Consider the following 22254-nt stretch of genomic DNA (forward strand, 5'->3'; position numbering starts at 1 on the left):
TAGTCCATAAAAGTATAATTTCAGTCCTTGAGAATGTAATTTTAGTCCATTGAGAGTGTAACATTAGTCCAATGAGAATATGAGAATATGACCAAGTCCATTGAGAGTGTAACATTAGTCCAATAGAAGTAAGGGTAATTCTAGCAGAAAAAGTATAATTCTAACGAAAAAAAGTGTAATTCTAGCAGAAAAAAGTGTAATTCTAATGAAAAAAAGTGTAATTCTAGCAGAAAAAAGTGTAATTCTAACGAAAAAAAGTGTAATTCTAACGAAAAAAAGTGTAATTCTAACAGAAAAAAGTGTAATTCTAACGAAAAAAAGTGTAATTCTAAAGAAAAAAGTGTAATTCTAGCAGAAAAAAAGTGTAATTCTAACGAAAAAAAGTGTAATTCTAACAGAAAAAAGTGTAATTTTAACGAAAAAAAGTGTAATTTTAACGAAAAAAAGTGTAATTCTAGCAGGAAAAGTGTAATTCTAACAGAAAAAAGTGTAATTTTAACTCTAAACACTTTTTTTCTGCTAGAATTACACTTTTTTTCGTTAGAATTACACTTTTTTCTGTTAGAATTACACTCTTTTTCGTTAGAATTACACTGTTTTCTGCTAGAATTACACTTTTTTTCATTAGAAAAAAGTGTAATTTTAGCAGAAGAAGTGTAATTCTAACAGAAAAAAGTGTAATTTTAACGAAAAAAAGTGTAATTTTAACGAAAAAAAATGTAATTCTAACAGAAAAAAGTGTAATTTTAACGGTAAAAAGTGTAATTTTAACACGAAAAAAATGTAATTTTAACAGAGAAAAATGTAATTCTAATAGAAAAAATTGTAATTTTAATGGAGAAAAGTGTAACTTTAATAATAGAATTTTAATGGAGAAAAGTGTAATTTTAATGGAGAAAAGTGTAATTCTAATGGATAAAAGTGTAATTTTAATGGAGAAAATGTAACTTTAATAGAAAAATTAAAAAATGATATTATGTGAGATATAAAATTTGAAAAAAGTCAAATTTATTTTCAAAAAATTACATCTAAAATTTAAAAATTATACCTAATGTCATATTTATTTCCAACCGCCTACACATGTAACTTTGACACAACACCCGAACACCAATTCAGTAAACCAACAAAAAAAAAAAATTAAAGAACATAAAAAACAGAGATTTGAAGGGAGGAGAAGAGAAAGAAGAAAAAAACAAAAAAACAACAAAATATACGAGATTTGAAGGGAGAAGAAGACAAAGGATCTAGGTTTCCAAAATTAAAAATACAAAAATAAAAACCATCTATTACCCTCTAAAAGATAGATCCTACAACTAGAACTCAAAAAAAAAAAAAAATTAAGTTAAATTTAGATCTGAAAACAAGGAATCCTACAACTAGAACTCGAAAAAAAAAAAAAATTAAATTAAATTTACTTCTGAAAAAATGGAATTCAATAAACCAACAAAAAAAAACGAGATTTAAAGGGAGATGGGAGGTCTCGGTGGTTGGCGATGAGGCAAGGAGAGAGGAAGTCTCGGTGGTTGGTGGTGCGGCATGGGAGGAGAGGAGGTGCTGGTTGGGTGTGCGTTGGTGGCGTGTGGCGTGAGGTGCGGAGGAGAGGCGACAGATCTGGGTGTGGGTTGGTTTCGGTGCGGCGGTGACAGTGAGTGGTTGGTGGTGGTTGTCAGGGTGAGGGTGTTGTCGGGGTGAGGATAAGGTTGTTGTGGTCGGTGCGGCAGGCGAAAGATCTGGGTGGTGGTGTGGTTTCGGTGCAGCGGTGGGGTAGGCGGTGAGGCAGGCGGTGGGGTGGCGTGCGGTGGGTTTTGAGGAAGAAAAGAGGGTTTGATTTTTTGGGATTATTTTGTTTGGATTTTGGAAATATTTGGGTTTTAGAGGGATAAGATTATTGAGATTGTGTGAGATGAGAGAGAAAGTAAATGAGTGGAAAGGTATATATATTAAATTAGTGGATAATTAGGGTTAGTTAAAGATTAATTAGTTTATGTAGAGAGAGAGTGGAAAATTAGCTAATTAAACCCTCTTTTTTGCTTTCAATCTCAGCCCTCCAACTTCCCCATCCAATGACTCTAAGGAGGACTTGTGGACTCAAATGTAAGACATGGACTCACTTGATCTTAACACTATATATATATATATATATATATATATATATATATATATATATATATATATATATATATTTTTTGAGGATCTAATGAGTCCTCCTCTCCAATTGAGTCCATAAGTCCCTCTAAGGGCCATTGGATGAACTCAATAGATGGTTGAGATGAATTTGATTAAGGGCTATTAAAAAGAAAAGGAAAAAAAATGTGGATGGTTGAATTGAGATGGATGGTTGAGATTGAAAATAACAAAAAAAAATTACCACTAATCAAATTTCTATACACTAATTAATTTTTTTTCTCTCTCTAGCCTCTAATTAATCAGTTTTTGAGTTTCAGATTTTATGAGTATAAATATAATATTGTATGAGTGTAAATTTGATTTTTTATGACAGAAATTTTGAATTTTTATAATTTTAACATTTAACGAGTGTAAATTTGATGTTTTACAAGTGTAAATGTAATATTTTAAGAGTGTAAATTTGATTTTTTATGACAGAAATTTTGAATTTATATAATTTTAACATTTTACGAGTGTAACTTTGATGTTTTGCGAGTCTAAATGTAATATTTTAAGAGTGTAAATTTGATTTTTTTGTGACGGAAATTTTGAATTTATATAATTTTAACATTTTACGAGTGTAAATTTGATGTTTTGCGAGTGTAAATGTAAATATTTTAAGAGTGTAAATTTGATTTTTTAGGCGTTTTTCTATATAAAATTTTGAATTTATATAATCTTAATATGTTACCAAGTGTAAATGTGATGTTTTACGAGTGAAAATGTAGTATGTTAAGTGTAAATTTGAAGGTCTACGAGTGTAAATTTGATGGTTTAAGAGTGTAACTTTGGTCCTTTGAGTGTAACTTTGGTCCTTTACAAGTGTAATTTTGATCATTTACGAGTAAAAATTTAGTCCGACTACCAACAAACACCACCAACGTCGTCCTCCACCACCAACTCATATCCATACAAACTATGAGAGCAAATCTATATGATTTTAACGAGTGTAAATGTACAGATATACGAGTGTAAATGTAAAAAAATATGAGTGTAAATGTAAAAAAAATATGAGTGTACCTGTAAAGAAATATGAGTGTAAATTTGAAAAATGCGTATAAATGTAAAGAAATATGAGTGTAAATGTAAAGAAATATGAGTGTAAATGTGAGTGTAAATGTAAAGAAATATGAGTATAAATGTAAAGAAATATGAGTGTAACTGTAAAGAAACACGAGTGTAACTGTAAAGAAATATGAGTGTAAATGTAAAGAAATACGAGTGTAAATGTAAAAAAATATGAGTATAATAAATATATTTATTAGATCTAAGAATAAAAATCATGATAATACGATTTTTTTTCAACATATACTATATATTTATTAGATCTACGAATGTAAATTTAATAAAATACGAGTGTAAATTAACAACACAAAAACCATGACACAAACTCACAAACAAACAATTATTAACACAAAACAAACCAATCAACAAAATACATAAAAAAACAACGAACACTGGAACATCAACATCAAAAAGAACAAAATACATCAAAAAACAACGAACACTAAATCAACAAATTAACGTTTTCTTTATTTTAAAACAAATCAGTTTTAAAAAAAAATAAAAACTCAGATTTAGAAATATGAGGTGACGGTGGCGGCCATGTGTGGGTGGCGTTGATGTGTGCTCAGATCTGTAGGGTCCGAAATATAAGGATCCGTATTCTATCCATCAGGGTAGGGTGTAATGGATCTGGACCGGATCCAGGATTCGTTGTCATCCCTAGATGTGTGTTAATAAAAACGTACGGTATGAAATGGGCTTGAATAGGAGTACAAGATAATTATTATCTCAAACTCTCGGTAGTGAATAATCACACATTATGTCTCTTTGGCCCTGTTTTTTTGGACTTAATTTCAGTTCTTATAAGTTTAGCTCAGCTTCATTAACTTCAGTTTAGTTCAGATCCATTAAGTTCACTTCAGTTAAAATCAATTCAGTTCAGTTCAATTTTACAGTTACCATAACAATAACAACAACTACAATAATAATAATTGATTGATTGATTGAAAAAACACCCTTTTATCCCACCCCTTCCTCGAGTCACATGACCTCACTCAACTGCAACCACACTACAACTTCAGTGCCACGCTCGCACACGATCACTCTGGCATCCACCATTGATCTCGTCATAAAAAAAAATCCCTAATCCTCAAATTTCAGAAATCAAGAACCCTAATATTCTCTTTCCTTCATATTACCTCTTTATTGCACTACTAATATCAATTGTAGCTTTTTTCCTCAAAAAAAAAAAAAATTATCAATTGCAACTTTTTAATTTATTGCCAACTGATTAGTTGTATTTGTGATAGGTTGTCGCACACCTATGCAAAGATAATATTTATACCCTAGCAAAACAAATGAATGTAGTACGTAGGAGTTGAACCACAGAGAGACGGAAGTTGTTAAATAGTTGTTATGGATTGAACTTTTATCTCGGGTAGGTTAACGGTTGATTGATTGGTTTGGCTTGATGTGATGATAAAACAATAATAAAGAAAATGTCTAAGGAGGTCGGGTCACACATGCTAATTATGTAAATGCTCATGTCAAGTTAGGAAGTTGATTTTACGATAAATGTTTAGGCTTAAAGACACCCACCTTACGATATTAGTGTCAACCATAGACCGGGTCCTAGAGAAACTCTCGTCCATGACTAGGTCGTCCTACTACACATGCTTAGTCTAATTATATTCGGTGCCTCTCGACTTTTAGAATGAATGAACAAACTTAATCAATGAATAAGACCTTTAAACATAGATTAAACGTGACGATACAAACATGTGATAGTTATCAATTTAACTTAACCTCATTTTGACATTTATATATTACTTAATCATGCATGACTTCCCTTACTCCTTAGACAAATACAACTACTCTAACATGGTGGCTATAGAATATGACTGGCTTCCTATCACGTGCAAGCAGTATAGAGGGATTAGGCATGCCACTAATGCGTGCAGGAGGAAAGTGATAGGGGAGAGAAGGCCTTTGGCAAAGCAACCTCAGAGACAAGTCTGGCAGCCTAAGAAAACTGGTGGTAAGGATATTAATCCTGTGGATACAAAGGAGTTTCCTCCATTAGTCCCTCATGAGAAGCATCAACAGATTGTACCTCCTAGTTCTAGTGGACTGGTCACACCTGTAGTTTCCCCTGGACCAATATACACTCCAGCAAGGGTGATTACAAGGATGACTAGGCATGAATCAAGGACTACTAGAGAGCAGGACGCTGTGTTCTCTGTGAATTATCAAGCTGAAATGGCAAAAGCTACTGGTGCTCCTGAAATGGTGGATAAAGGAGATGGAGGAGGGGAGGTTTGTCCCCTTAATGATTAGGTTTGGAATATTGAATATTAGGGGCCTTAACAGTGATACTAAACATAAAGATGTGAAATGGTTTCTACATCAAAATAATGTAGATATGTTTGGGCTCCTTGAGACCAGGGTCAAACGTGGATCTCTAAATAAAATTGCTAATAAATTATGTGGTAGTTAGAAGTATGTCACTAATACTGCTTGTCATCCTGGTGGCAGGATTTGTGTCCTTTGGAACTCTGGCCCTCTTGAGGTGGATGTATTGGAAATGGATCCGCAATATATTCATATCAAGGTTAAGGAGAGAGTAACTGGGTCTGAGTTTATATCTACTTATGTCTATGCTTTCAATAACCTTGAAGATAGGGCCTCCTTATAGAATAATCTAGTTAGACTTTGTGTGTCTGGTCCTTGGGTTGTACTAGGGGATTTTAATAATGTTATGTATGCCAATGAGAGGTTGGGTAAAGCTGTGAAAGATGATGAGATGCTCCCTTTTTTTACTTGGAATAACAAACAGCCAAGTGAAACAAGAGTATTTAGTAGAATAGATAGAGTCCTTGTAAATGGGGATTAGCTGAGCAATTGGACTGACTGGTTTGCTCATTATCAACCTGGGGGCTCTTTTGGTCACTGTCCCTGCATTATCTCGTGTGGTGGAACTAACAGTGTGACTAAGAAACCTTTCAAGTTTTTCAATATGTGGACCAAATTAGATGAGTTCAAAATTGTGGTGCAGCAAGGATGGGGTAAACCAGTGGCTGGTACTACCATGTATCAGGTAGTCAGGAAGCTTAAGTTGCTTAAACCTGCTCTCAAAAGTTTGAACAAAGAGCTATTCTCTGACATTGAGAGAAATGTTGATGTGGCCTTTAAACTGCTCACTGACTGTCTACCGCTGCTGAATGACACTATAAATGTTAGTTTAATGGATCAGGAAAAACAAGTGAGGGAGTCTTATATGCTATTGGCAGGAGCTAGAGATGATTTTCCGAAACAGAAGGCTAAATGTGATTGGGTAAAAGATGGTGATTCTAACTGTGAAATGTTCCATCAAGCTATCAGGAAAAGACACCTTCACAATAAGGTTTTCCAGATTGAGAATAGCAGGGGTATGCAATGTAATGACCCTGTGGATATCTTACAAGCCTTTGTTGACTATTACCAGGAGCTACTTGGTTCAAATGCTCAGACTAGTGATTTTTATAAGCATATTATCACCTAGGGGGAGCTGGTTGAGTCTATTGATTGGGATAGGATGTCCAGGATTCCTAGTGAGGAGGATGTTAGGAAGGTCCTATTTTCTATTTCTGATGATAAAAGCCCGGGCCCGGATGGTTACACTAGTTTTTTCTTTAAGGCTAGTTGGTCTATTATTAAAAAGGATGTGTATGCTGCTGTCAAGGATTTCTTTGAGCATGGTAAGTTGCTTACTCATTTAAACTGTACCACCCTTGTCCTTCTTTCTAAAGTTGAGAACCCAAAATCAGTCAAGGAGTTCAAACTAATTGCCTGTTGTAACACTCTATATAAGATCATCTCTAAGCTCTTGTGTGAGAGATTGAGTGATGTCCTTGGTCAGATTATCAGTCCAACTCAGTGTGCATTTATAAAAGGGAGGAGTATCCTTGGCAATATCCTGATCAGTCAGGACTTGGTTAGATTATATACTAGAAAGTGTGTCTCCCCAAGGTGCCTAATGAAAGTTGATCTTAGGAAAGCTTATGACTCCATTGAATGGATATTTGTTGAACAAATGATGAATGCTCTTAATTTCCCTCCTAAGTTGATTGGTTTAGTTATGCAATGTGTTACTACTACTTCCTATTCCATTGCCCTCAATGGTCAGCTTCATGGGTGATGCGTGTCATTTATATGATGTTTTACACCCTATTTTACACGCATTTCAGATCTCATTTATGTAGTTTAAAGCTACTATTTGCCCCATTTCGTCTACTTTCGTATTTTTATGTAATATTGCAGATTTATGCGAAAATGAGTAGATATTGAGCCAAATCCGTCCCCGAGTATCTTGTATAGCATTTGACGTAAAGTTTTCATTCAAGGAACGAGCTTGGTGCTCATTTTGAGGCCCGAAAGATAAATCCACGAGAAGATTGAAGTCAACTATCAGCTACCTCGGTCGATCGACCAGAGCACGAGTTACAGAAGACACTGTTCAGAGCCACTCAGTCGATCGACAGGACACAGTGGTCGATCGACCAAGTTACGAGCTGATACGCAGATTAAACATATAGAACGAGAAATCCAAAGCCCAAAGCTATATTAGGTTTAGGAATAAAGTTACGTGAGTTTGCTATATAAAGTAACCTAGTTTACAGAGACAATCATCAAGTTTTACATTCTGTTTTCAATTCCGTTTTCATTAGTTTTAGCTTATCATTAATTAGGGTTCGAGGATTATTTCGGTATTGCATACAATTCAATGTTGCATTCGGCTTGTTCTTTTCCTTCGCAATTCACACGGTACTCTCCTGTTTTTATTCGGTTATTTTGCTTTCTTTCATAGTTGTAGAATTGCTAGATCAGTTTCCCCAAGCCGAATTACCATCTTATGTTAATTGTTTATTTCTCCGTATTAATCATGAATTCTGTAGTTTATTTAGCCAATTTTATTGTTGCCTTTATTTTCAGTATGAGTAGCTAAATAGCTTATGCTAGGATGTAGGGGAACTATAGATTAGGCGGCGTAGAATAGTAGACTGAAATCGCGTGTCAGTCGATCGACTGCCATACCTGGTCGATCGACCGACCACGTGAGGTGTTACCTTCGTTTTAATTGATTTTAATTCTATATTCGACGAATCGAGTGCACACGACTAGTTGAATGTCTAGGATATGACTGACCCATTAGATCGAGAGATAGGGACAGTTGATTGACCACAAATTAAAATGACTAAACTATGCTGAGATCGAAAGATAGGTAGAGTTTAGATTATTAGTCACTTTTCAGGACGAGAGTCAGTATTAGTGATATTAGGGACTTATAGCGGGATCGAAAGATGCTATCTGTTAAGAGTGGACTGAGAGGAGCTCTTGTTTTCCTGCCTCATGTGTTTGATTTAAACCTACATAGTATGCTGCCGCCGAAACTATAGTGAACCGACCATCCTAGTACCTCTTTTATTTCTGTTTTAACCCGTTTAATTAGTTTATTATCTTTTATTGCCTTTAGCTATAGACCAAATCAACTCAACCCCACATTCGTTACCTCAGAATAGAATTAGACAATCATTAATTACATTCGCCTCCCTGTGGTTCGACCCTGTTACCACTAGCTTCTGTTAGTCTTAATAGGAAATATAAATATTAATTTTGGTACTCACAACGACGGGTATCAAATTTCGGCGCCGTTGCCGGGGAGGCAATTGTTCTAATTTTTAGTTGTTTTATTTTAGTCTGTTTCTTAGTTAAAGGGACATCTGTTCCTTAAACTATTCTCATATTCTTTTTGTAGTTTCTTCTTATGCGCAGGTCACAGGGTGGTGAACTACTTCCGATCAATCCTGAGATTGAGAAGACTTTGCATGAGTTGAGACGATCATCTAGGATATTGCCGACAGAGGAAGAACTGAGTACTCTATCTAGTTACTACGAGAATGCTCTATTTGAGGAGGATCCACCTTCATCTCCAGTTTCTAATTCATCGGCTGAGACAGTCACTTCTCCAGACTTTCTAGAAATGGTTGAAGAAGCAACTATTTCCAGTCACTCTGAGCCGACAGCTGCGAATCTCTATAAAGTATTTGCTTTACCAGGGACAGACCGAAAATTCGAGCCGAAGCCGTCTTATATCAACTTGGTTGAGAGAAACCAGTTTGGGGGAGCTGCGAATGAAGATGCAGCTAAGCACATGGAGACATTTATTGATTATTGCTGTTCCATACCCCCGCCGACCGGTGTGACCCAGGACCAGGTGAAGGAGACCATGTTTATATTCTCTCTTCGTGATGCTGCAAGGGAGTGGTATAGAGACTTGAATCGAGCTGCCAGTGGGATAACTGACTGGAATTCGTTGGCCTTGGCGTTTTACAAGAAGTATTTTTCTGCCCCGAAGACCAATGCCATTAGAGCTTAGATAACGAGCTTTAAACAGGGGCCTGACGAGAACTTTCATGAAGCATGGGTCCGTTTCAAGAAGCTGGTGCGAACCATTCCGCACCATAGGTTCGAAAAGTAGAGTCTATGCAATCAGTTCTATAATGGGTTGTATGACGATTAGAGGGTTATCTTGGATGCTGCAGCTAGTTACCGATTCCAGGAGAATATGGGAGAGACTAAGGGGTGGAAGATTATTGATCATCTAGCCACCCATAAAGCTGAGTATGGGAATTCCAGGGGGGATCAAAGGAGGAGTGCTGAATCTCCTTCTGTGGCTGCATTAGAGGCTCTCACGGCGAGATTTGATAAGTACGAGTTGGGAGGAGCTTCAAAAGGAGGGATTTACCATGTGAATGTTTGTTTGCACGGTCCTTTCGTCTGTAAAAGGTGTGGAGCTGAGGGACATGTTTCAGAAAATTGTCCTAGTCCCTTTGAGTCCTGTGCTGCCTTTCAACATTATAGGCAGACAAACACTTACTATGAGCCGAATGTCCACCCGAACTGGAGGTAGAGTAGCCAAAATGTCCTGAATCCGACTCAACCTCCACAGCAGCAGCAGCAGACTTATGTGCCCCCTCATAAACAACAACAGCCCTACCAAAAGCCTCCATATGTCCCACAGCAGCAGCAGCAATCACAAGGTTCCGATTTTACTGAGTTAAAGAACTTGTTGCTAAAAGAGTCCCAAGCTAAAGAGGCCGGGAAAAAGATGCTAGAGAGTCAAATTGCTCAATTGGCTAGCAAGAATACAACTCAAGCTCCGGGACACTTACCGACTCAGACGGACCAAAAAGAGACCCTTAATGCTATCACTTTGAGGAGTGGGTCTACCCTCGATGGGCCCGCTATGGCTGAGGATACTGCTGCAAAAGATGAGGCGGAACCGAGTCAAAAGAAAGTTGGAACGAATAAGAACAACAAAAAGACGAACAACAGGTATGTCAGTCGATCGACTGACATACCCGGTCGATCGACTGAAGTGCGACAAACAGTAGCTTCTGGTCCTGTACAGGTCAGTTGATCGACTGACCAACCTGGTCGATCGACTGAGATCGCTGCTGAAGGTGATTCTTTTCGTCCTCCAATGCCAAATAATTTGAGGGATCACTTGTTTCGGGGTACGACAACTCCGAAAGTATTAAGTCAAGACCCGAATGCTGATGGGTCTGTTCCGGTTCCGAAGTACGACCCAATGACGATTAATGGTTCATTTTTTAGACGATCTGAAGAGGATTCGAGCTTCAACAAAGAGAAGGTGGTGGACTTCAGCCAAAGTCCACCGATGCCGGCATGAGAGACTTAGAGGAGAGGGCTAAGTTACTTCTTACAACCCTCTATCTAGAGAGATTGATGCCGACGAAGGAACAGGTATCGTTTACTAAATTTGAAAATGTTGTTCGTAGCCTAAACGTACAAGTACCTTTCCTAGAATTAGTTAATCAAGTGCCTGCTTATATGAAATTCATGAAGCAATTACTTTCTAAAAAGAAGTCACTTGAAACTGTGCATACTGGGAGAAATATTAAAAAAAAAAACCCTAGAGATAGAGAGAGAATGAACGACTAGACTGTGCCGCCATTGTTTTTTTGCTTATGGTTAGGAAAACTAGCCAACAATGACAGCGTGACCTGAACTTGAGAGGGAGGAGTATCCTTGCTAAGAAGAAGGATGATGATGAGGTAGTAGGAGAAGTTGAAAACATGGATAATAGTAACCCTAATGCCGTTCTTGCAGGACCAGATGTTGACGAGGTAGGCAAATCCAAAAAGATTCATGACATTGTAGGCATACCAAAACTGGTCGTAGAGACAGACGAGGAGGGAGAAACTGAAGAGGAGATAGAGGAAAGTGATGAGGAGGATGAATATGTGAAAGACAGTTTGGAACAGGGGATAGAAAACCCTGAACAAAATGAGGAAACAGAGACTGAGGAGATTGAAAACATTGAAGATGATAAGAAGGCAGAGCAAGATGATATGTTACAGATTCAAATTGAGGATGTTGAAGAAGAAGTAGAGTACTGGAAGCAGGCAGTAGTGTGTTTTATCCTAGGCGCTAACCCGCCATGGGAGATTGTGGAAGGTTTCATAAGGAGAATATGGAAAAAGTTTAACATCGACAAAATTTCTTTCATGCCAAATGGGATATTCTTAGTTCGTTTCAAAACCTTGGAGATGAAAGACAAAGTCCTAAGTTCAGGGCACTACCTATTTGACAATAAACCCATGATTGTGAAGCCATGGGAGAAGGACATGGAAATGAATAAGGAAAATGTGAAAACTGTGCCCGCGTGGATTAAGATACATAAACTGCCTCTCAAATTCTGGGGCAAAGGTCTTCCTAAGATCACTAATTTGGTAGGCAAGTATGTGAAATGCGATTGGCCACAGAGGAACGAACAAGATTAGGGTATGCTAGGGTTATGGTGGAGCTGCAGGTGGACCAACAGTTGCCAAAGAGTGTATCGTTTAAAGATGAAAATTGAGGAGTGGTTCAGGTGGAAATCGAATATGAATGGAAACCAGTAACATGTAAGAAATGCCAAGGAATGGGTCATGAAGTGGAGAACTGTAGGAAGGGGGAACCTAAAAAGCCAAGCCAACAACCTATTAAGAAGGTATGGAGACCAGTACAGAAGGTGACTGCCCCTGCTAGGGCTCCTATACCTGCTGTCCAGGAAACTACTTCTGTGGATGGGAGAGCTGTTGTGGGTTTCCATACTCCTATAAAGAGGCCGGTTAAGATGCATAGCAGTGAGAGGCCAAAGGAGGGATATAGCAATGAGACTTTTGGAGCTTACTCCTATAAGGAGGTTGCTGCCTCTCCTCCTAAAAGGATCAGTGCTAAAATGGGTAATGCTTCAAACACTATTTTATCTAATGGATAGGATAGGTTTTTGGAACATTAGAGAGATGAATAGAGTAGGAAAACAAAGAGAAATTAATACTTTTTTGCAAGCTAATAATATAGGTTTATTTGGTTTACTTGAAACTAAAATAAAGAATAAGGCCTTTCACAAGGCTTATAGTAGTTTTTCTAATTGGTGCATCACTACTAATTCTGGATATCATTCTGGAGGACGCATTTGGATAATTTGGAAGCCAAGTTGTTTTAGGGTAAATGTGCTGGAATATAATGCTCAATATGTACATATGAAAGTTGATTCTTTGGTAGATAGGAGGAGTTTCTGGTTAACCATGGTGTATGCCTTCAATGGACAACATGAGAGAGAGCCTCTGTGGGATAACTTGAGGAAGAATGCGAATTTGGTAACTGGGCCATGGCCAATTGCAGGAGATTTCAACTGTGTGCTGAATGTTTCAGAGAGAGTGGGGGGTAATACTCCAGCTGGTGAAATGGAACATTTTAGAAGATGTGTTGCTGATTGTGGGGTCATGGATGTTGCTGCAGTAGGGGCCTTGTATACCTGGAACAATAAGCAGAAACCTGAGGAACGAATATATAGTAGAATTGATAGATTCTTGTTCAATCATGATTGGTGTGACTCTTTTACTGATATATATGCACACTTCATGCCTGAGGGTTTGATGGATCATACACCATGCCTGTTAAAGAGCACTAATCAAAGTCAGGCTAAAAGAAGCTTCAAATATTATAACATGTGGGGTGGTTCAGCGAAGTTTATTCCTTTGGTGAGGGAGAATTGGGATGCTAGCTTCACTGGTACACCTATGTTCAGATTGGCAAAAAATCTAAAGAGTATGAAAGCTGTTCTTAAGGAGTTGAATAAGGAGTGTTTCAGTGATATTGAAAATGCAGCTGCTATTCTCCATAAACAGGTGGAGGGGTTGCAGGAAGGGATTAACAGGTATCCTACTAATGTGCAAAAAATCACTGAAGAATATGAAGCCTCTCTTAAATTGCGGGAGTTAGCTAAGGCCAGGGAAAGTTTTCTTTCTCAAAAGTCTAAACAACAATGGATTAAGGATGGGGATGCTAACAGTTCATATTTTCATGGTATGCTGAAAAGGAGGAGGAATATGAATAAGGTTGCAATGGTTGAGGACATGAATGGCAAGGTGTGTGATACTCAGGAGCAAATTCAGAAGGCTTTTATTGACTACTATCAACTTATGCTAGGATCAAGTAAAGACACTAAGAAGATCCATAGGAGAATCATTGCTCAAGGACCTGTATGTAATGCTGATCACTAGCATAGTCTAAGGAAGCCTGTAACTGGGGAGGAGATTAAGGAGGCTCTATTTAGTATTCCTGACATTAAGTCACCAGAGCCAGATGGATACACAAGCAAGTTTTTTAAAGACGCTTGAGGGGAGATAGGAGGGGATGTTATAAGAGCAGTTCAAGATTTTTTCCAGAGTATGCAACTCCTCAAACAGTTTAACTCCACGAATGTTACACTTATTCCCAAGTGTGATAGGCCAAAGAGTGTGCTCCAATTCCGGCCAATTGCTTGTTGTAATGTTGTGTACAAGGTCATATCAAAATTGCTATGTTCCAGGTTAGCTGAAGTGTTACCACATATTGTTGGACAGAACCAGGGAGCTTTTATATAGCAGAGAAGCATCCAGGAGAACATAATAATCTGCCAGGATCTGATCAGGTTATATGAAAGGCCTCATGCTTCTGCAAGGTGTATGTTCAAAATAGACCTGCAGAAGGCATATGATACAGTAGAGTGGTGTTTTGTTGAGAATCTTTTGGAAGAGCTACATTTCCCTCCTGAATTCAAAGCTATGATACTACAATGCATAACTACAACTACCTTCTCACTCTCTATAAATGGTGAAATGTTTGGTTACTTCCAGGGGAAGAGGGGCTTAAGACAGGGGGATCCTCTCTCCCCCTTGATATTCACTTTGTGTATGGAGTATCTGACTCGTACCTTGCAATATGCCTCATCAAAGTATGAATTTAAATTCCATCCTATGTGCAAGAAACAAAGGCTTACTAGTCTTATGTTTGCTGATGATGTCATGCTCTTCAGTAAAGGGGATGCCAATTCTATGATGTTGTTGTTACAGTCATTTGCTACTTTTTCTAATGCTTCTGGATTGCAAGTTAGTGCCTCAAAATCTAGTGCCTATTTCAGGAATGTACCAGAGCAATTAAAGTATGAGATACTGCAGATATCTGGATTCAGTGAAGGGAGCATCCCATTCAAATACCTTGGTATGCCAATCCAGACTACAAGACTCAAAAAGCAAGATTGTGAGTGTCTTGTGGATAAAATATGTGCTAGGATACATAGGTATGGGGCTAGAAAATTCTCCTATGCAGGAAGGTTAGTAATAGCCAAGAGTGTGCTTAATTCCCTACATTCCTACTGGGCATCTATGTTTGTCATCCCCAAAGGAATCATCAAAAAAAATTGAAGCAGTTTGTAGAAACTTCCTCTGGGATAATTCAGCAGATTATAGGAGGATTCCTCTTGTGGGATGGGACACTATTTGTAGACCTAAAGATGAAGGTGGTTTGGGGCTCAAGGATCAGGAATCTTGGAATAAGGCAATGGTAGGAAGACTGGTGGACTGGGTAGCTACGCAAAGAGACTCAATTTGGGTTCACTGGGTGCAAAGTAATTATCTTAAGGGTCAGGAGTGGATGGAATACAAGCCTAGTTAGAGCTCAAGTTGGGTATGGAGGAGAATCTGCAAGGTTAAGGACGATATGAGGACTGGTTATGTTAATGGGCAGTGGAATGTTCAACCAGGAGGCTTTACTCCAGCTGGTTGTTATGCCTGGTTCAGAGGAACAAGGCCAAGAGTTCAATGGGGTAAGGTAGTATGGAATGGGTGGGCAGTTCCCAAGCATCAATTCTTGGGTTGGCTGGTTGCTCATGAGGCCTTGAATACAGCTGCTAGATTAATCAGTTTTGGGGTGGATATTGAGGACAAATGCTATCTCTGTGACCTAGCTTCTGAAAATATTGAGCACTTGTTTTGTGAATGCCTTTACAGTAGAAGAATTGTACGGGAGCTGAACAAGAAAACTACTTGGGTGTTTCCTGTCAGGGATATGATGGACTGGTGCAGGTGTAGAACAGGTACGGTACTTCAGAGAGGAATACAAAATGCTATGGTGATGAGCCTCTTGTACCAGATATGGCAACAGAGAAATAGAAGCAGGAATGAGATGGTTCTGATTAGACCAGAAATTGTGGCAGGTACAATATTGGAGGATATGAGGTCAAGAGTTCGAACCCGAGAAAAAACAATGATGACTCTTGCAGAACGAGATTGGCTTGTTAGAATGCGTCTTATAGAATGATATCTTGTGTATGATCACCATAATGTAATTATATTTTTCATATTTATATAATTCTCATATTTCACCAAAAAAAAAAAAAAGAAAATGTGCATACTGTCGCACTAACTGAGGAGACATGCTCTTATTTGACCCATACTACACCCCTTAAGCTAGAAGACCTTGGAAGTTTTTCTGTCCCATGTAATATTGGCACCTTTCCTGTTGAGAAAGCCTTATGTGACCTAGGAGCCAGTATTAGTGTAATGTCTTTGAGTCTTGCTAGGAAGTTAAAGTTGAATAGGTTTGCAGTCACAGACATGACAGTACAGATGGTTGATCGCTCTGCGGTCCAGCCAATAGGAGTCCTAGAGGACATCCCTGTGCAAATAGGGAAGTTTTTCTTCCCTGTTGACTTCGTTGTGCTTGATATGCCCGAAGATGCACACATACCTATCATACTGGGTAGACCATTTCTGCACACTGCTGGTGCAGTTATTGATGTTGGCTCTGGGACCTTGACCTTCAAAGTAGGAAAGCATTCCATTGTCTTTGCCCAGACGGCTAGGAAGAAAGACCCCATGTGGTCCGTCACTTGTAATACGGTATCTGAAAAGAAGTCTTATTTTATACTTCCTGATATGTCTGTCTCTATTCCTACTCCTGTTGTGACACCTCCGCCCCAGATTGGGAGTAAAGTGGAGGACGATTCTACTGTTTTAGATGCTGCAGGAGTTGGTTTGGGGAAGGAAGAGCCGCATGTTGCTCCAGCTGTGAAGGAGCAAGTCGTTTTAAGAGGCGGTCTAGGATGCCTTAGCTATGGCACGGATGAGGAGCTTGAAGATGAGCCAGTCAAAGTGAGAGAGTCCGACTTGGACTTTGATGAGCTAGAAGAGGTCATTGATTGGGGAGATGATGAAGCTGTTGATCCGTTGAGTTCTACGGATGATGAAGCTGAGAAGAGTGCCACTGAGAAGATGAGCACCGTTGAGGCTACCTCTTTTAGCCAGAAGCCAGTCAAGTGGGCCATTCCGTGGCCGTTCTTGATCAACTATTAGTTGATTGAGACTTTTTCCAAACATTTACTTTTTATTGCTTTTGAACCTTTTTAGTGCTTTCGTGTGTGTGAGTTTTCGCCTTTTAATAAGTTTGCTTAGGATTTTAAACACTTTAGTTGGTTACTTTGGGTTTTGCGCGATTTTGGGCGCGTATTATTCTTCATTTGCAGGTTTATAGACCTCATTAGTTCAATCTATTGAGCTAATTCGACGAAATCAGAAGGTTACAGCAGTATTTCCAGTCGATCGACCGCCTACCATAGTCGATCGACTGAGGTGCGACTTCCAGGAGCTTCTGTTCCTGTTCAGTATGGTCGATCGACTGCCTGCTATGGTCGATCGACCGTTGTCGCTGTTGTACCTGTTTACGACCTTTCCCCTACTGTGTTTGGTCGATTTGCGAAATTGAGGGAGTTTTCTACTCCACTTTATTTTCCGTCATATTTCTGATTTCTTCCATTTTCTTATTTTTGCACATATTACCGCTTCCACTTTGCTTTCTCGGTTTTATGCGTGGTATTTCTGTCTTTTCAGGTACTTATTAGTAGCACTGCTGGCTACTGAAACCTCCTAGCTCACGCTGGTTTGGGGAGGTTTCCTTTTTCTGCGCTTAAAGTCTTGTGAGTTCCCGAGTTTTACCTCTTGTCATATTTATTTATTTTCTCGCAAATTCCCGTTTCTCTTTTCTTTCATTACATGATTTTGCACAATGGGGACATTGTGTGATTTGGTTTGGGGAAGGGTTTTGCGTTGCATTTCATTTGTTTGCATTCACGTTTACATTTTGTTTTGCATTGTTGTTTACTTTCTCATATATACAGAAAGTTCAAAAAAAAAATTGAAAAATTTCAAAAATTTCAAAAAAATGCACGTTTATTTTAGCATATAGGTCGAGTCGGAACGGTAGTATTTCAATGATGACATTGCATTTGCATCTGTTTTATGCCTAAGCCTTGCTAATTGGCATGTTATTAGTAGAATCATTTGCATAGTCTACGAGTTTTCGTTAATTATCGCGCTGGACTTAGACTTGACTTTGATTTTTGGCAAGCTACATCCTATTTCTGAGATTTAGAGCCTATAACTGGTGACATTCATGACCAGTTCATCTAGGATGTGAGTAGTTACTCCTTATGAGACATGTTACATTAATGTGCATAAATATGAACTTAATCTGCTTAATACCTGTATGCATTCGGTTTGTGGTTAGTTGACACATGTGGTAGAGGTTTCCCTTTATTCATTTTACCCATAAGCCCCACACCGCCAAAAAACAGCCTTTTTGTCCCATTAATACATCCTACATTTAGCCTGTCCTTGTCAAGCTAGTAGTTTACGTTCTGGGATTGTTATTTTGTTTTTGGTAGCATATGCTCACGTCTGAGATGTTGTTGGGAAGATGAAAGGAAGGAAATAAAGAAATAGAAAAGAAAAAAGAAGAGAAAAAAAAATTACTCGAAAAATAAGAGAAGAAAGAGTTCCGTACTGTTCAAAGCGGTCGATCGACTGCCATTTCTGGTCGATCGACTGGGGTCCGAAAGAAAATCAATTTGCATAATTCAAAGTATTTATTTTATGGCGATTTTTGCTCCCATGTCGCATTAGTATCTTATGGGGAGTTGGTTGATTACTGTTATACCGGAGATTGTGAGTTTTGTGCTTGCTATAGCACCGTGTCGATTGAAGTTTGAGCAAGAAGTGGATATTGTCATATGGTTTTGTTACGGTACTAGCTTGATCACCTATACCTCCACTTTCCAATAAATGTTTTGCCTCTTCTTACCCATACCTCACATATCCATATTTACCTCGGCATGTGTCATGGTCATTAGTTCGGTTGGAATGCATATGTACGGTCATAGAGATTACTTTCATATTATCTTGCAGGCATGTTCTTATAAGTCGTAGTTAGGTGAGAGTCTTTACAAAATGAATTCTTTCTATCCTCTTATATATTCACCTGTGCTTATATGTGATATGAGCGACCCGCGAGAGTCCAATTTGATCAATCTCTATAGTCGACGGTTCAATAGTTTTTAACGACTTCATAATTCGTTTGCATGATTCTCATTGCTAATTAATTGTTAGTTGTTGCATTAAAATGGTTTAGGCTTTACATGTTGCAATTCGCTCTGAGATTGAACTCGTTCCAATAGGTCATTAGATCGAGTCTAGTTCTTGCTTGGGGACAAGCAAGGGTTTGGTTTGGAGAAGTTTGATGCGTGTCATTTATATGATGTTTTAAAACCTATTTTACACGCATTTCAGAGCTCATTTATGTAGTTTAAAGCTACTATTTGCCCCATGTCGTCTACTTTCGTATTTTTATGTAATATTGCAGATTTATGCGGAAATGAGTAGATATTGAGCCAAATCCGTCCCCGAGTATCTTGCATAGCATTTGACGTGAAGTGTTCATTCAAGGAACGAGCTTGGTGCGCATTTTGAGGCCCGAAAGACAAATCCACGAGAAGATTGAAGTCAACTATCAGCTACCTTGGTCGATCGACCTCTCCCCTTGGTCGATCGACTAGAGCACGAGTTACATAAGACACTGTTCAGAGCCACTCAGTTGATCGACCGGACACAATGGTCGATCGACCAAGTTACGACCTGATATGCAGATTAAACATATAGAACGAGAAATCCAAAGCCCAAAGCTATATTAGGTTTAGGAATAAAGTTACGTGAGTTTGCTATATAACGTAACCTAGTTTACAGAGACAATCATCAAGTTTTACATTCAGTTTTCAATTCCGTTTTCATTAGTTTTAGCTTATCATTAATTAGGGTTCGAGGATTATTTCGGTATTGCATACAATTCACTGTTGCATTCGGCTTGTTCTTTTCCTTTGCAATTCACACGGTACTCTCCTGTTTTTATTCGGTTATTTTGCTTTCTTTCATAGTTGTAGAATTGCTAGATCAGTTTCCCCAAGCCGAATTACCATCTTATGTTAATTGTTTATTTCTCCGTATTAATCATGAATTCTGTAGTTTATTTAGCCAATTTTATTGTTGCCTTTATTTTCAGTATGAGTAGCTAAATAGCTTGTGCTAAGATGTAGGGGAACTATAGATTAGGCGGCGTAGAATAGTAGATTGAAATCGCGTGTCAGTCGATCGACTGCCATACCTGGTCGATCGACCGACCACGTGAGGTGTTACCTTCGTTTTAATTGATTTTAATTCTATATTCGACGAATCGAGTGCACACGACTAGTTGAATGTCTAGGATATGACTGACCCATTAGATCGAGAGATAGGGACAGTTGATTGACCACTAATTAAAATGACTAAACTATGCTGAGAACGAAAGATAGGTAGAGTTTAGATTATTAGTCACTTTTCAGGACGAGAGTCATTATTAGTGATATTAGGGACTTATAGCGGGATCGAAAGATGCTATCTGTTAAGAGTGGACCGAGAGAACCTCTTGTTTTCCTGCCTCATGTGTTTGATTTAAACCTACTTAGTATGCTGCCGCCGAAACTATAGTGAACCGACCATCCTAGTACCTCTTTTATTTCTGTTTTCACCCGTTTAATTAGTTTATTATCTTTTATTGCCTTTAGCTATAGACCAAATCAATTCAACCCCACATTCGTTACCGTAGACTTGAATTAGACAATCATTAATTACATTCGCCTCCCTGTGGTTCGACCCTATTACCACTAGCTTCTGTTAGTCTTAATAGGAAATATAAATATTATTTTTGGTACTCACAACGACGGGTATCAATGAGTTCTTTCGTGGTAAAAGAGGCCTCAGGCAGGGGGACCCCATGTCTCCTCTTCTATTCACACTTTACATGGAATATTTGAGTAGACTGCTCAAGACAGTCAGTCAGAAGCAAGGATTTCAGTTCCATCCTTTATGCAAAAATTTGAAGCGCACTCATCTTATGTTTGCAGACGACCTGCTAATTTTCTACAAAGGGGAAGTCATAACTGTTTTTATTGTGATGGAAGCTTTCAATAGATTTTCCAATGCCACAGGTCTGAATATCAACTCTGATAAATCTGATTTTTACTGTAATGGGATGAGTCCTGCCATTGTACAAAAAGTGCTCCATGGAACTGGATTCAAGAGGGGAGAACTGCCTTTCAAGTATTTGGGAGTAAAGATTTCACACAAATGTTTAACTAAGATTGATTATAATATTCTTGTGGATAGAATGATCAATAGAATTAGGGGGTGGAATAGTAGAAAGATTTCCTACTCAGGTAGGCTGGTTCTAGTCAAGTCAGTTTTGGCTTATGTCCACAATCACTGGGCACAAATTTTTGTGCTACCTGTTGGGGTTATGGATAGGATCCAGGCTCTTTGTAGAAATTTTCTTTGGGAAGGTGAGGATAAATATTCGAAGGCTCCCTTAGTGGCTTGGAATGTTCTGTGTCAAAGTAAAGAATATGGAGGATTGGGGATTATTGATAGCAAACTGTGGAATGTTGCATTGGTAAACTGGTGTGGTGGTTGGCTAGCAAGTAAGACCACTTATGGATAAAATGGGTCAACAACATTTATATCAAAGGGGCTAACTGGTGGCAGTATGAACCTAAGAGTTACAGTTCTTGGGCTTGGCGAAAAATTTGTGAAGTGAAGAACACTATACATGCAGGGTATGTTAATGGAAAATGGAGAGGTACTGATGTGCCTTACACCATTGCTGATGGCTATCAATGGCTACTGCAGGTGCCTGCTGAAAAGGTTACATGGTATAAAGTTGTATGGAACAGGTATAAATATGCCCAAGTTGGAATTTTATCACGTGGCTTAGGCAGCACCACTGGTTACTTAAACTTGACAGGATGAGGAAAATGGGAATGGATGTGCCCTCCTTATGTTATATTTGTGGGTTGGAACCTGAGGACCATGATCATCTGTTCATCCATTGCTGGTTTGCCAAATTTTGCTATCAACTAGTTGCTGACTGGCTGAAGGTGTCTATTGATGTTTTGAGTAATTGTGTTAATATTCTGAAGTTCAGAAGCTCTATGTTTATCAGACAAATCTGTATGGCTGCAGTAGTGGGAGTATCTTATGGAATTTGGAGATGTAGAAATTTGTGCAGGTTGGAAGGGTATGTAACACATTCAGTCAAGCTGGTTGCAACAGGTCCAGCAGGACTGCAAGAGACGAGTGTCTGGCATTTTTCATGGTTGTATGAGTAGAGCAGACAAAGAATGGTGTAGGAGTTCCGGCCTAATTTAAGTTACTAGCGTTATTAAAGTTCCCTAGTTTAGACGACCTGTTGGTCTGACGTATCATTGTCGAAAATGGTGATGTATTGGTTGTATGTTTGACATTTTGTGCTTAATACTACTTACATTTCACCAAAAAAAATAAGGTGGAAATG

The 22254-nt window shown here is 38.4% G+C and overlaps 3 protein-coding genes and 1 non-coding gene across 4 annotated transcripts; 3 read left to right on the forward strand and 1 right to left on the reverse strand.

Annotated features, from left to right (window-relative positions):
• The first annotated feature begins 6187 nt into the window (after nt 1-6187).
• On the forward strand, nt 6188-6712 carry LOC141640754 (uncharacterized). Its single transcript, XM_074449436.1, has one exon. The coding sequence runs from the start codon at nt 6188-6190 to the stop codon at nt 6710-6712; it is 525 nt and encodes a 174-aa protein (XP_074305537.1).
• Nucleotides 6713-9571: 2859 nt separating this feature from the next.
• On the reverse strand, nt 9572-9678 carry LOC141645129 (small nucleolar RNA R71). Its single transcript, XR_012544716.1, has one exon. It is a non-coding gene; the product is annotated as a small nucleolar RNA R71 (small nucleolar RNA).
• A 2479-nt stretch (nt 9679-12157) lies between these two features.
• Nucleotides 12158-15216, forward strand: LOC141640755 (uncharacterized). The gene is made up of 5 exons (XM_074449437.1): nt 12158-12461; nt 12580-13763; nt 13971-14092; nt 14195-14763; nt 15005-15216. The coding sequence occupies exons 1-5, from the start codon at nt 12158-12160 to the stop codon at nt 15214-15216; spliced, it is 2391 nt and encodes a 796-aa protein (XP_074305538.1).
• A 45-nt stretch (nt 15217-15261) lies between these two features.
• Nucleotides 15262-15861, forward strand: LOC141640756 (uncharacterized). Its single transcript, XM_074449438.1, has one exon. The coding sequence runs from the start codon at nt 15262-15264 to the stop codon at nt 15859-15861; it is 600 nt and encodes a 199-aa protein (XP_074305539.1).
• The last annotated feature ends 6393 nt before the right edge of the window (nt 15862-22254 follow it).

Source organism: Silene latifolia, chromosome 2, assembly GCF_048544455.1.
Source record: "Silene latifolia isolate original U9 population chromosome 2, ASM4854445v1, whole genome shotgun sequence".
Classification (NCBI taxonomy): Eukaryota; Viridiplantae; Streptophyta; class Magnoliopsida; order Caryophyllales; family Caryophyllaceae; genus Silene; species Silene latifolia.

What these genes read in the sequence shown, in the direction of transcription:
- LOC141640756 (XM_074449438.1), top strand. Translation starts at nt 15,262, where the DNA reads ATGAGGACTGGTTATGTTAATGGGCAGTGGAATGTTCAACCAGGAGGC.
- LOC141640755 (XM_074449437.1), top strand. Translation starts at nt 12,158, where the DNA reads ATGGGTCATGAAGTGGAGAACTGTAGGAAGGGGGAACCTAAAAAGCCA. An exon ending in GAATCATTGCTCAAGGACCT is followed by an intron (nt 13,764 to 13,970) that starts GTATGTAATGCT and finishes CTCCTCAAACAG; the next exon opens with TTTAACTCCACGAATGTTAC. An exon ending in CATCCCATTCAAATACCTTG is followed by an intron (nt 14,764 to 15,004) that starts GTATGCCAATCC and finishes ATAATTCAGCAG; the next exon opens with ATTATAGGAGGATTCCTCTT.
- LOC141640754 (XM_074449436.1), top strand. Translation starts at nt 6,188, where the DNA reads ATGTGGACCAAATTAGATGAGTTCAAAATTGTGGTGCAGCAAGGATGG.